General features: G+C 31.6%; 1 protein-coding gene across 1 annotated transcript; it reads left to right on the plus strand.

Moving 5' to 3' along the window:
• The first annotated feature begins 12,214 nt into the window (after window positions 1-12,214).
• Window positions 12,215-15,196, plus strand: LOC123218720 (triacylglycerol lipase OBL1). The gene is made up of 5 exons (XM_044640302.1): window positions 12,215-12,757; window positions 12,985-13,229; window positions 13,371-13,404; window positions 13,552-14,330; window positions 14,725-15,196. The coding sequence occupies exons 1-5, from the start codon at window positions 12,451-12,453 to the stop codon at window positions 14,980-14,982; spliced, it is 1,623 nt and encodes a 540-aa protein (XP_044496237.1). The 5' UTR covers window positions 12,215-12,450; the 3' UTR covers window positions 14,983-15,196.
• The last annotated feature ends 99 nt before the right edge of the window (window positions 15,197-15,295 follow it).

Raw genomic sequence — 15,295 nt, forward strand, 5'->3', positions numbered from 1 at the left:
AGTGGAGAAGCCACCTCATTTTTAAAGTAAATTTGGCTAAACTCAATTTAGTCCGTTACTTGTCATTACTGTCACGCAAGTTATCCTTTATTAATTTTCTCATGATTTGGTCCATTATTATATTGAACTTGACATGACAGTCACCCCAATACTTCTCTACCAATATATTAAACTATTGAAATAGTATTCTTGAACCTATTAAACTAGAGTCTCAACTAATTAGGGTATTGACATATATACAAATGAGATCTCACCTTCTATTCTAATCAAATATCATAGCTTGTAAATCAAAGGTACTTCATTCATTCAAGATTAAGATATGTATGTCAAAGTAGCTAAAGTGTGAAGTTTATATTTCCATTTCGATAGTTACATAAAAACAAAAATTTTATGTGTGGCTCAACTCAATACATCTTTTATGCATAAGTGTCTATACCATAATATTCTTATTGTAGTGATTTAAGACTTATCACTTCATAGAGGTGGACAACGCAACAACCTTATTGAAAATATAGTGTCTAACCCTTGTTTAACTATTGTGAACATAATTTCAAGTTATTATAAAATCTCATATTTCCCATATACAAATACTTTATATAGACACTAGAATTGGATTCGAATTGAGTTGAGTTTAAACTCAACTCAATTTACAGTAATTAAGTTTGAGCTCAAGCTCGTCAAACTCACTGCAACTAAGCTCTAGCTTGGCTCATTTTGAGTTTAAGTTTTAACTAACTCGTTATTAAAACGATATTATTTTAATATATATTGATAAAACAATATCGTTTTATATAAAAAATTTTAGTATACAAGTTTGACGAGTAGCTTGAGCTCGAGCTAGAGCTCGAAGTTGTAGGGTCAAACTCATTTGGAGATTACTCATTTTGGGTTCGTTTAAACTGAAATCAAGCTCAAACTCGAATAAACTCGATTTGAATTTAGTCGTAATAGATACGGATAATATCTATTCATAGTAGTTCCAAAACCTTAATTATTGACATTAACAGATGTGAATACATATAGTGAAGGAGATTATTTCGTAAATTAAAAAAATTATTTATAGAAGAACAATTTAAATTACTTCAAAAAAATTACTATACTGTTAGGGCATAACCCTATAACAAGTTTCCCCTCCCTTCTCTCATTGCAAGAATTTTTTAGTATAAACAAAATTTATACAAACATTTAAGAAAATATTGTAAGGCCTCAAGTCGGATATTCTTGGGATATTCTTTTTTAATTGTCTTTCAAAATTTTGAATGATATTGGATTAGTCTTTTTTTTTTTTTTTTTTTTTGAGTTAGTTTTTGGGTGGGAAATATGGTTTTACATTCAAGATGGGAAAAAAGAAGTTCGAATGAAAGCTTGGTGGGAAATGGAAATCACTATTTAGTGTCAAAAAATTAAATTAAGACAAAGCAAAGCACCATCCATTTACAAAATAAAGCAGGTCAAATCACCTCTCATAGACCATCATCAATGGGGAAACAAGTGGCGGACGGCAATTAATCATGATGGTCAATCACTCACCATCACTTGTTGCCTTTATTCTTATTTTACTTCAGATTTGATTGAAGAGTGGTTTTGGTGTAAGATTTTTTTTTCATTTTCTGGGTAGGCGATAGACTTATTTCAACCATAACAATAAAATTATTATTTAATAAAAATATTTTAAAAATTAAATATTTATTATATATATTTTTTAAATTTTAAAAATTTTATTTTAATTAAAATTTAAAAAATGATAATTTCTCTTAGGGGACGTTTGGTTTGGATAATGTTTGATTACTAAAATAAAAATATTACCTTGAAGATAGATTACTTAGAAGATTACTGGGTATGAATGATTACTATGTTTGATAAAATTTGATAGGTATAAATAATTATTGTATTTGGTTAAAGGTAATAAAATATTACTAGTAAATTATTTTACTTAAATGCCCTTGAATATAATTATTTTTAAATATTTTTATATTATTTGTCATATTAATTAAAAATAAATTTATTTTTATCTCAAAAGATTAATAAATAATAATTTTTCTATAATAAACTCAAGATTACCCCAGTAATTTTTAAATACCTAATGTGAAGGTGGTAATCAGATTACCACTTATATTACCTGTCACGTCAGCATTGGTAATAGAAGATTACTGTAATATTTTATTACTGACAAACCAAACAAGGGAATAAAAGATAGATTACCAAGGTAATCTTAAAATCCTTTAACCAAACGCACCTTTAGAATTTTTTCAGTTACCATTGCTAACTACTAAAGACATCAATGATTACATTTTCGCTCTCTCTCTCTTGGGCTTTTCTCTCCATCCTCATCAATCTTTGGTCATCACCAACCTTCTTCTTTCTAGCCATCGTTAAGAGGAAGACGACGAATCATATGTGTCTTCCCTCGCTAATGTCACACAACATTCTCCTTTGTCATCGTTTGCTTGCTCTAGTTGATCTTGATGAAGAAGATGATAGAACCGAAAGAGTGGCACTTGACGAAACCAAGAGAGGGGAAAAAAAAGTTGTGTTGACGTTGGAAGGAAACAAACTTCATTGAAGATTGATGTCAAATTGATGACGGTTTAGTCTCTAGTAAAGAGGCAATCAGAGATGAAGAAGTACGAATGTGGGGAAAGGTGTAGTAGCCTTAGAGAAGATTTCAAAAGTTGGGGGTGGCAATAGAAGCAAGAAAAATATAGGAGGGGGTAAAAAATTTGCCAAAGTCTAAAAGAAAATGGAGGAAAATGCAGTTTTGTAAACTTAGAGGGAAATATGATTAATTTTTAATTTTTAAAAATATTTATATTAAATGATGATTTTATTCTAACAATAGTCTTAAAAATTAAAAGATTAATAGATGTTTAGATTTTTTTAAGTTAACAAATGTAAACTAGGAAAAAGGGTATTCATGGGTGGGAATAAGTCCTTAGTCTTTTTTTTAATTAGTTTGTTGATGAAGAGTCAATAGTTGAGTTTATATTGATAGTCTAAAACCATGAGGATGAGATGAAATGTTTTTATCAATTGACTATTTAAAGGAGAAATTGGCGGAGGATGTGGCCAGGTAGGGCTTGTGTCGGCTGTCGGTGGATCTTTGACTATCTCTCCCTCAATTTCTCTTCCATTATTAAAACACTTGTCTCATGTCCCATTTGTCACAAACTAAATCATACAACATTTGATTATTAAGTTAAATAGGCTTTAGCTGTAGTACGTGATGATTGAAACATAAAGCCGCGTATTGTATTTGCTCAGTCAATACTCTAAATAAACCACCTAATTACATGCCTTCCACTCTCACCCACCCAGCTTAATTTCTACGTCCTACATACATACATACATACGTATATTAACTGATGATGATGATGATTGATCCTTGATGCATGCATGTGTATGTGGCAAGTCACTGCATTAATATGTATTTATCTCTTTCCTTATCAATACCCCACAACTTGAGTAGCCACAGACTTAGCTTCTGGGCAACGTGGGAGAAGGCGGCCATGGGACAGAATGAACAAGCAGATACGCACTCGAGACTTGAGAGGGAAGAAGGTCCCAATTCCCGATAAATTCTCAGCTTTGCTTCCCTCGGACTTGTTTATTTCTACCAGCCACCCTGCTCACCAATAATGAATCACCACATACATATCTTCTCCATTTCCAAAACGCGTGTCCACGCATTTCCCTTTTCCATTCAATTTTAGATATGATTCCTTTAACATTTAATGAAATTTTAATTTATTGTTAAATATTTTTATCCCAGTAGTTTATTGGGTGTTCACAACTAGACATGGTAGAGGGTGATGCCGGCTTGAGCCCCTCGTTTTCAGCCCACCCAAGGGAGCATGATCTGCTATTGTAGGCTGTTTGGGCTATACCGCGGGCCTAAACTTTGGACTTGTGGATTGACCTAATATTATACGGGTCTCTTCAAAAATTTAAAAAAAAAAATTGCTTTTAAAAATGTCATAATATTCTTATTTATTTATAAAAAGTTTTTCTTACAGTATTTATATTGTATATATTTTTACTCAATTGAATATATAAAAGTGAAATCGTTTTAATTGTTTGAACATATTTTTTTCGTTTAGAACATATTAATTTTTTTTATTACCAAAGTGTTCTAAAAGAAAAAAATAATTAACAAAATTGTAAAAACAAAATGGAAACTAAATTGTTATTTATGAAACAAATGGTGTAGTAGTAGATAAAGTAAATATTCCAGAAGTGACATTGTTTGACGAACATGCATGCAAGTTTCTTGATTCTTCTTGTTGGTGAAGTGTATGAGTAACAAATATTCTGACCAAAATGTCAGATAAGTTAAGAAGATTCACCTAGAAAAAAAGTCCTAACATGAAAGAGTTTTTTTTACTTAGAATACAACAATAAGTAACAAAAAAAATGATTAAATACAAAATATGATTTGAAAGATCGACCTATCATTTAAGATCACTGGTTGAATTAATTTAAAAATAAATATAAATGAGTAAAATTTAATAATTAAGTTTTTTTTTTAAAAATAATTTATGAATAAAAAATCGGCCCATTAAGGGCCCAACATGGCACGACCCCCTAAAGAGAGGGTTGTGCCAAGGGCCTTGGTATGTCACATTGACTTGCAAAACCTATTACTATATGGGTTTAAGCTCGAGTATGGTCGACAGGAACGGTGGAGCCACATTGAAATCAACTTGGCATGACCCATTGCCACCTCTATGCACAACCATATCAATTTTTTCTTTTTCAAATTTCCTTGTTTTATATATACTACAAAAATTGATACAATGTCATAATTTTTTAAATAATACATATGTCATTTGCTACATATAAGAAACACATTTATTTGTATATATATTTTCATTGCTAAACAACCATATAAACATATGTTCAGTGCTATAAAACCAACACTTTCATATGTGCATTGTTAGAATATGCCCTAAAAACTAATCACTTTATTGGTTTTAAGGGTTGTATATCTTGCATATACATTATTAATAAAAAAAGAGTTCTGTCATACTTCACATGTTTTCTGTGTCACTTTTATATCTATGTTGTAGTTGTATATTACATCTATATTAGCTATATGCATATGACATGTGAAAGGTCCCGATGAATTTTTAAAAACGTCATCAAATCGTTCACTGCATAGACAATCTGTTTGGGCAATAGTATTGCATAATGGGTGTGTGCTATATCACCATAGTATATCAGTGGATGATATTAGACATGGTGGATATACACATGGGTAAACAATAGAATCGTTTGATGGTTAGAAAACTGATTAAAAGTTATTATATTATATTGTTTATCAAACGTAACCATTGAACGATGATCACATGGGAATTAATATGTAGTCAATGATACATCGTAAATCATACTAGTATATAGATCCTTTGACTTGAGATATCACAATTGTGTTTCATTCTGAAACGTATAGTTCATATGGTGTATACCATGAGACTAATCATATCTCGCTCAGAAGCCGCTTTGATCATATGTTGCTTGAGCGATAGCACAAGTGATGATCATACAGAGATTCGTTAGCTCGATTGTTCTCGAGTTTCCATATGAATATCGAGAAACATAAAAATCTAAGACACTAGCGAGTATAGATAAAAGTCTATATGAAAAGAGTTTCGATGTGACACATTCTGAGGTATGACTTGATATTCGAAAAGATTAAATTTTAAATTTTGACATTCCATGAATCCAAGTTTAATCGGGATGTAATGATAGAGAGATTGAATTACATGGTAAGTGTGAGTAAGAAAAGTTTAGTTGACATTATGTGAAACTTGTACTTCATTGTGATATAGGGGTCATGAAACATTGCTAGATGACACCACATGATCAGTGGGAGCTTCATTTTGTAGCAGAAAATGAAGTATATTGGTTAATGACAGTTTTGAGTTATACAGTGATATAATGAAACGTATCGTTCGATATAGGGCCTACGACTATGTCACTATGAACCTTGAAGGTCACACCCATATATCAAGGAAGAAAATGGTGTTATGAAGTTGAAAATATTTATCTATGGTTGGCTAACACTTTTCGAGGATAAAAATTGTGCTTTTCGAATAAGATTAGAAAAAGGGGTAAAATTGTCATTTTACACCTTTTAAATTGTTTAGAAAGTTAGAATGAATAATTTTGGGCACAAATTATTCAACATGTGTCAAATTCAAATTTCTCTTAATTATCAACCAATAAGAATTAAACACATGCTTTAACTTGATAAATATCAAGTTTTAATGTAATAAATATGAGAGAAAAAAAAGAAAAATATAGATTTTCTCTTCTTTTTCTTCTTCTTTTGCCGGAAAAAACTTCTCTTTTTCTTCCATTTTTCTTCCTTAAAGGGTGCAAGTCAAGAGATCACTTATTTTAGTGATTCAAGCTTCCAAACTTCAATCAAATTATAAGGTACAAGGTAGTTTACATGTTTTTATGTTTTATTTATTGAAACAACATGCAAATTTTATATTACCATTGTTACATATGATGTGAACATAAATTAAAAATTTTAATTTTCTTACCAAAATCCTACATGCATACCCAAAAAGTTAAAAAACTTTCCCATATATTCAATCTAAAATACTTGAATAACTTATATATTTCCAAAAAGAGTGTATTCTTAGCTAGACAATAAGAAGCTCATATATTTATCACTAGACAACCAAAAAGTGCACATATAAGTGTCAATTCTGAAAAGTTAGAAATTCAAGTTTTATAAATACCCCAGTTAGATGAAGAGTGATGAGGTTAAGATGAAAAGATACCCATCTCTTTCAATAACATCTAAATAATTTAAACTTAGATGAACAATTGATTATATTGTTAGATCTTTATATTCTTTTAAATATACCTTTATATCATATGGTCTCATAATGAGATTATTTAACCAACAAAGAAGTTGAGTAAAAACATAACTTACATATAACACTCTAACTTCATCATTAACCTACCCATTCTCAAGTTTGCCCAATTTACTTAGCTTCATTAAAAATAAACAATTAAATATATTAGAAACTAAAATATTAAATGAGAAACCATAATTGTAAAAATTATAAATAAATTTTTCTTTTGATGTTAAATAAATTTCTTAGATCTATCACGATGGTTACATTTTAGCTTTTTGTAATTATTAGAATACATTTGTGGTTGTTCTTAACACCATAACATTGAAAGTATATTACAATATATAACAAAGGAAAAATAGCGACAAAAGAAGAAATGTTTTCATACCTTTAACTTTTCACAAGCAAAAAAAAAAAAAAAATCATAAATACATATCAAATCTTCTTGATCTTTAAGTGATAGATGACAAATTTTTCACGCATTCAAATCATGTAAGCACAACATGAATTTGAAATTTCAGATATAAAATCCTACTGCCCTTGGATCAAGGGCATTGTTATACATGTAATTTGGGTGTTAGGAAGCTTACATCTATGTTTGGAGGCTCATTTATTTTGAATCTATCCTGAATAGTTTTTCACTTCTTTCATTAGATTAATGAGGTCATACTCATCAACATAGATGTTGTATGACATTAGAGAGTCTTATAGGTGTTATCTTGTGTATAAAGACTGAACATGAATGGAATTTGAAAGACAATAATTTCCTTCCTTATACGAAATTCGGTTATATCAAAAGAGTGGCTAGGGTTTTTGAAAAGTCTAAATTTATATCATAGCTCTAGAAGGTGTTGAGGAGAAAACAAGCAAGCTATCAAGACCAAAACAAAACTTTCCCCCTCTTCATTGAATTATATGACAACAAACACTAAACCAAAATATGTTTTTTTTTTTTTTTTACAACAAACAATCAAAAATAATTATAATATACATAAACACTATAATTTAACACGAAAATTTATTCAATGTGAACAGCAAAATCATGGGGCATCACCCAAACCAATCCACTATATCTACAACAATACTACACATTTTTTTTTTTTTTAGTTTACAAATAGGTACACAATCCTCCAAAAATAATAAAAACACAATAATAACACAACTGCAAAAAGTAGAGAATCTCACACTAAAACTCATAAGACTATATATCAAGTTATAGACATCAAATATACATCACCATCGTTCACAATCTAGAATAATATGTGCTTAAAATTATATCAAAGTTTGAGAACAATTCAACAGTATAAGATCGAGAAAATAACATTTTTCTAAGAACGAAAAAATATTATTTTTCTAAGAATTGTTTAAACAGGAATGCAATGCACAATCAATTATGTTCCGACAAAGATAACATATTACTTGACAAAAGAAACACAATCTTTACCGTTCATAATGAAGAACTAGAAGTCCAAATTTTAGGGTGATCCAATTGTGAAATTAAAAATTTTCATAAATCTTCTACAAACGTGCATTGAAAACTTTTAATAGCTCTTTTACCTTGATTCTTACTTTTTTTTTGGCATTTTGACTTCTGTATTTTCTTTTTTTTCACTTTCTTTTTGCCTTAACTCATGAAATTGTGGGTTTAACTTCACACAAGATAAATTTAAGTTTCTCGATATAAGAAAGGGCCCCAAAGCCCAACGATTCTCCCATTCTTAATTATGTGGAGGAAAACGTCAATTCGGTGATCACACAACAAGTCTTAAACTTTTCTCTTGGTAATGACTTCATCAACATGTTATAACCATTATCATCAATAAAAATCTTCTCAAGTTCAATCAATTTGTCATTAAGGACACTATGTATCTAATGATATCTCACATCAATGTCTTTTGATTTGCGTAAAAATTTGAATTCTTACCAAGATGAATAACACTTTGGCTACACATATCTCTTGTGTGGAGCCAAGCTCCTACAAGAATCATCGCATCTATAACATCACTTTACATGCTTCATTTATAGTAATGAACTCTAACTCGATAGTAGATATTGCAACATATTTATATAATTTCAACTGTCAAGATACTGCTTTGCCTATAAAATTAATCAAATAACTAGAAGTTGATTTCTTGGAATCAATATCCTCTACCATACCTAAATTTGTATACCTAACCAAAATAGGCTTCTCACTCCCAAAGTAAAGCTTCAAATCGGAAGTGTCTCAGAGATATCTCATGAACCATTTTATCACATTTCAATGTTCTTTACTACGATTAGAAGAAAAATTAACTAACTATATCCAATGACATGAGCTATATCTAGACGTGCATAGACCATTGCATACATCAAAGTACCAACTATTGAAGTATAAGGAACTTTATGCATATATTCTTTTTTTTCTTTGTGGAAGGACTTTGATTAGTACTTAACTTAAAATGAGTAGCATAAATAATGTTACAAGTTTCAACTTGTCCATGTTGAATCTCTGAAGTAGTTTCTCAACGTACTTCTTCTGTGATAACCATAACTTCTAGCTATTCCTATGACAAATGATTTGCATGCCAAGAATTTGCTTTGACAACCCAAAGTCCTTCATAGAAAAACACTTACTCAATTCACAATTCAACTTGTCAATATGAAAAACAATATATCTAACAATTAACATGTCATCAACATATAGTAGCAATATGATGAAATCATCATCATAAAACTTCTACACAAAGACATAATGATCACAAGTAGTCTTCATAGAAGCTTTACTCCTCTATAAAAGACTTGAACTTTTTGTACCATTTTCTTGATGCGTGTTTCAAGCTATAGTGACTCTTTTTTAACTTGTAGACATAGTTCATTCCTGGCATATGAAAACCTTTTAGTTGTGTGTAAATTAAGAAGGTGTGTTGTCTCTCAAATTGTAACTTTGTTTCACTTTATTTTTGTTAATCTAACTTTTGTGCGCAAATTCCTATTTCACTTGGAAGATAAGTACCAATGTACCATTGTTAGATCTTGTTGCCTATTAGTTTGTGGGTAAAGTTCATATGAAACTCTAAGTTCATGTGACGACACTCCCCATTATAGGACAACAAGAGGGTGATGATTATATAAACAATGAATGCCATGAGGGTTAAAGGGAAATAGAGTAGAAGAAGAAAGTAGAAATTAATTCGGTTAGCATGCTTATAAAGATAAGTTGACTTTAGGAAATATATATCAACATTGTAACAAACTTGATTAGTTCTTTTTCACATTTAATTCATAAAAATAACGTATTGATAAATCTAGTATGGAAATGAGGTCATTTGTTGTCACATTGATCTCATTTAGTGATTTATAGTCCCATAACTAGCACAACGACTAGTGTCAAAACCTCTAGGACGTTTTTGAAGACCTCATCAAAAAAGGATACCTAAAAGAGTTTTTTAATAAGACCAAAGAATAAATCCACAACATTAAAGAACATGTAAAGTCTTGCACAACAAATTTATCTATCTGCTCAAGTCAATGTAGTGACAATAAAAAACACTCATCCAAAATATGACATCTTTACCAACTTTGTTCGAGTGTAGGGGTCATTAGAGTCTTCCTTTATTAATCATAATTCACAAATTTGTAAACTCACTCAAGTTTAATAGACAAATCATGTTAAGGTTTCTAAAGGTGATTATCATTATACTTTTTATAGTCAATTCGATGCCAGACATGATGCAGTCTTAACTATCAAACTTAAACCTACAAAATGTGTTATTAATTTGACGATTCACATGAAACATGCTCACCAAGACACCTTGGAGACATAAATTGTCATTAGTGGCACACAATGTTAGCATACAATGCAATGAATACAACAAACATACGTTATCATCATAACACTTCACAATCCTACCCTAAGTCTCCATGTATCATCTATCTATATAGAAAGACAAAAATGTTTAGATTCTTACTCTCACTTTAGAAGTTAGGGAGCAGTTGTTATATGATAAAACTTCTACTCGATCAAACTCGTGGACACGATAGTCAAAAGGTAGCCACCTAGTGATAGGTTACTCAATTAGTGACCAAACATGCTGGCTATCCACAAATCAAATCAAAATGAGAATAAAAATCCTATTATTCAGAGATAGTGAGAAAAACTTCAAACTTGACAGTTAAATTCCTTTGTATTTAAAATATTTTTTTCTTATTTAATCTTGTATCTATATAGAAAATAATTGCATTCTATGAAATTAAGATCATGTAATCACTGTAATTATCTTATTTTTATACAATTAGAATATAAGTAAATATATAGATTCATGTTTATATTAGAAACACTTAGTACAATATTTTCCTATAACTTTATCTCTTGGACCTATAAATATAATGATCAACACAAATGTTAGGGATTTGGAAAAATTATTTCCTTTTAAACACTATCAATACTCTATCATAATTTTCCTAAAACGTAAACTCTTGAGTAGTAAGACAAACCACATTAAAAACATTTTTATCCAAATAACTCATACATTCACTCACATAATCTCTCAATATTGTGTACTTCTAGTTGGCATACATAAAATTCCATCAACATGTACAATATGGTGCTATAATTGAGAAGGTGAGTTACTTGTCTCTCACTTTGTATTTTTGTTTATTTTTTGTTAATCCAACTTTTATGTGCAAAATTCTTATTTCACCGAAAAGACAAGTACCAATATGCCATTGTTTGGCGTTATTGCTTATTAGTTTGTAGTTTGGAATCCCGGGGGGCAAAGTTCATACGTAAGTTCATCTGATGACTTTCCCCATTATAGGACAACGAGTGGATGATGATTAGACAAACAATAAATGCCGTGAGGGTTAGAGGGAAAGAGAGTAGAGGAAGAAAGTAGAAATAAATTCTGATAACAAGCATACAATGGATAGTCTAGTATGGAAATGAGGGCATCTGCTGTCACATTGATCTCATCTGGCAATTTATAGTCCCAAAAATAGCACAAAGCATAGTCTTTATGGGATTCTGTCTTATTTTATTTTCCTTTTTTGGTTTTAGAATGTTACATATACATGACATGATGCCGAAAAAGATATCTGTGCTGAGAATAGAAAATGTTTGCCTTGTTTCATCAAATATGCAGGCATCACAAACGCAGGAAAACCCATCTAGTTACCTGTCAACAACGTATGAATCTGCAATTACATTTCCTTGCAAGAAAACTAATGATCAAGAAAAATTGAATGTCATGTTCTTATCCGATATCTTTATTTTATTTTCTTAAAAACATTCTAAATTTTCGCAGAAGAATGGGTTTATAATTAGAGTGGCACATACTCTTATTATGGTTGATTATAATTCAAAGACGCATGGGCACAGAAGCTTGCCATTGCCTAATGCAGTTTGTTTATGATAAAAAAAATCCAGTATTCTAGAAAGCGACAGGATGTTGAAAATGGGTTAAGAGCTGTACTATTATAGGTGACTTTACCTTTAACCTTAAGCATCCTAAAATGGTATAAAATGTACAGTACAATCCCTCTAATTTATTAACGGTTCACATCCGACAGAATTTGCTCAGAACCCCTCGTATTCTTCACTATAATGGCTTCTGATTCAAATTACCTGATAGTCAGGCCAGAGAAAGGTGGGATTCTGGACTTGGCCAAATATTTGGTGCTGGGGGACATAAGAATCGGTGTCAAGTTTTTGGAAATTGAGAATTCCACTGATGCAGAACAACTATTGGTTGGTGAGCATAGATGGGCTATTATTGTCTCTATTATTGTGCGTAAGATTATTGGGTTGTTTGGTAAGCCCTTGGAGTACACTGGCTATATTGTGGATTTCATTCTCAATCTTCTTTCTCAGAATGGGAACCTCCTTGGCTTACTCTACAACCTTCTCCATGGTAAACTTCGTCCAATTAACTCTCTTTCTGCATATGTTTGTTTGGTTTTCTCTTTTCATAACTTGTTTGATTAATTCTGTTTCAACATCACCCCTTTCATTTATGGTTTTGTAATGGTTGTAATTATTTTTCTTGTCAATCATTTATGACCTTACTAGATACTAAAATGGAAAATTTTTTCACAATTATTATTGCATGATTTGTCCTATTATGTTATGGGGTTGTAGGCAAGGTGGTGATTCCACAAAGAGGCACGCAGTCTTTTCTTAGTACAATCGGGCATTTGGATGGGCGAATCGACCTTTACAAGGGCCGGTACTTGGTGGAGCAATTGACCGGTGCTTCTGATATGGAGGAGACTAGCATGAATTTGGAATTAGGGAACCGAGCTCTCATGGACCTCTGTGTGATGGCATCTAAGTTAGCATATGAGAATGCTGAAGTTGTTAAATATGTAGTTCATCACTGGAAGGCAAGCTATTCTTTTTCTGTTTTATCCCTTTTATCCAATAATTGGTTAATCTTTTGGAATTAATTGATTCATTAATGTTCTCTGTTAACTTCTCATATTAATAATAATAAGATTTATGATTTGGACTTTTTGTGAAAGCAGATGCATTTTGTAGACTTTTACAACTGCTGGAATGGTAAGGATTTTCAAATTTGAATAGTGGTTGCATGAGTGTTTCACCTCTTTCCTTGAGAAAACTCTATATACTCTGTTGCTTTGATCAAATTTCCTGTCTTTTCTGTTTTCATATTCTTCTTCTTACTGTTGGGGTTTCATTTTTTAGATTTCCAAAAGGAGATGTCCACTCAAGTTTTTATACTGTGTGACAAGCCCAAAGATGCAAGTTTAATATTGATCAGCTTTAGGGGCACAGAACCTTTTGATGCTGATGATTGGAGTACTGACTTTGATTATTCATGGTATGAGATACCAAAAGTGGGAAAAGTCCATATGGGATTCTTAGAAGCGTTAGGGTTGGGCAACAGAACTAATGCTGAAACCTTCCAATATCACCTTCAGTTGAAGGGAGCAAATTTCAGCCTGTCAGAAAGTGATGATGTGACTGGAAACTCCTCAAAAGGTTCTGAAACAATACCATCAAGAACTGACTTTGGCATAGAACACAATGGTAGTGATCACTCTTTTGATTCTAAGGAGCTAGCTAGTACTGTAATCCCACCGGAAGCACTGGAGATGACCGCATATTATGCTGTGAAAAAGAAGCTGAAGAGCTTACTCAAGGATCACAAGAATGCAAAATTTGTGGTCACTGGGCATAGCTTAGGTGGAGCCCTTGCTACATTGTTCCCAATGGCGCTTTTGCTACATGAGGAGACTGAGGTACTGCAAAGATTGTTGGGTTTATATACATTTGGACAACCAAGGGTTGGGAATCAGCAGCTGGTGAGTTTCATGGAAGCTCATTTGGAGACTCCAACACCAAAGTACTTCAGGGTGGTTTACTGCAATGATTGGGTGCCCAGGTTACCAAATGATGATAAAACTTTCTCGTATAAGCATTTTGGTGTGTGCCTGTACTATGACAGCTTCTATGTTGAACATGTACGTATACTGACGAAGTTCATCTTACCTTTTCACTTACAAGACTTTCCATTTCATATTTTCAAACTACTTTTCAACTTTTCATGGTGAACCTACATGATAAGGCAGTAGTATGCTATTAATAATAGTTTTATCTGAAATGGTTGGTCAAATAGAATCCTTGTGTCTTGGCAAACTTTTTCATATCCTCTGTTGGTAGAATTCCAGATGAATAATTTAGAAAATATATCCTTGGGGAGCATTGCATATATGATTAAAGCTTTTCCATGGAAGATTTTATGGACAAGAAACCACATTCATTGTGTTCAATGTCGTGTTGGTGTGAGTCTTGCATTAATAGTTTTTATTCTTTATAGTATTAACTTATCTTTTCTCTGCTGCATGCGCATTATAGAAAATGGATGAAGTGCCAAACAAAATTTTCTTCGGGTTAAGGTACCTCATTCCAGAGTATCTAAATGCGGTTTGGGAGTTAATCCGAAGCTTAACAATGGGTTACACCCATGGACAAGAGTATAAGGAGGGTTGGTTTTCCATCTTGCTCAGGATACTGGGACTGGTGCTTCCTGGCATTTCTGCACATTGCCCCATAAATTATGTCAACTCTGTGAGGCTTGGAAAGGAGCGTGTTGTTCAGATGTCATCTTTCTAGAGAGCTGCTTTTGCTAATGATGGGTGATTGCACTTGGTAACTCATGGAATCAAGAGGTCACTGGAAATGCTTTCATCAGTGGGCAAAATAATAAGGTAGCATTGCATTCTTTTTTTTTTTTTTTTTTAAATTATTATGCTCTATAATGAATGTCTTTGACTCTATTTTTCTGTTCAAAATCTTCTTTTTCAATAACAGGATTATAAAACCTTCACAATCTGTGTCTATAAATTGTTTTCTTGAGTTCTGGCTAAAGTAATTGCAGAAATTCTGGTCATTTTGTGTAAAACAGTGAAACTTTAATGCAGCAGAT

This window comes from Mangifera indica, chromosome 6, assembly GCF_011075055.1.
Source record: "Mangifera indica cultivar Alphonso chromosome 6, CATAS_Mindica_2.1, whole genome shotgun sequence".
Lineage (NCBI taxonomy): Eukaryota > Viridiplantae > Streptophyta > Magnoliopsida > Sapindales > Anacardiaceae > Mangifera > Mangifera indica.

Coding starts and splice junctions, on each gene's coding strand:
- LOC123218720 (XM_044640302.1), top strand. CDS start 12,451: ATGGCTTCTGATTCAAATTACCTGATAGTCAGGCCAGAGAAAGGTGGG. Junction 13,405..13,551: donor CTTTTACAACTGCTGGAATG/GTAAGGATTTTC, acceptor TTCATTTTTTAG/ATTTCCAAAAGGAGATGTCC. Junction 14,331..14,724: donor ACAGCTTCTATGTTGAACAT/GTACGTATACTG, acceptor TGCGCATTATAG/AAAATGGATGAAGTGCCAAA.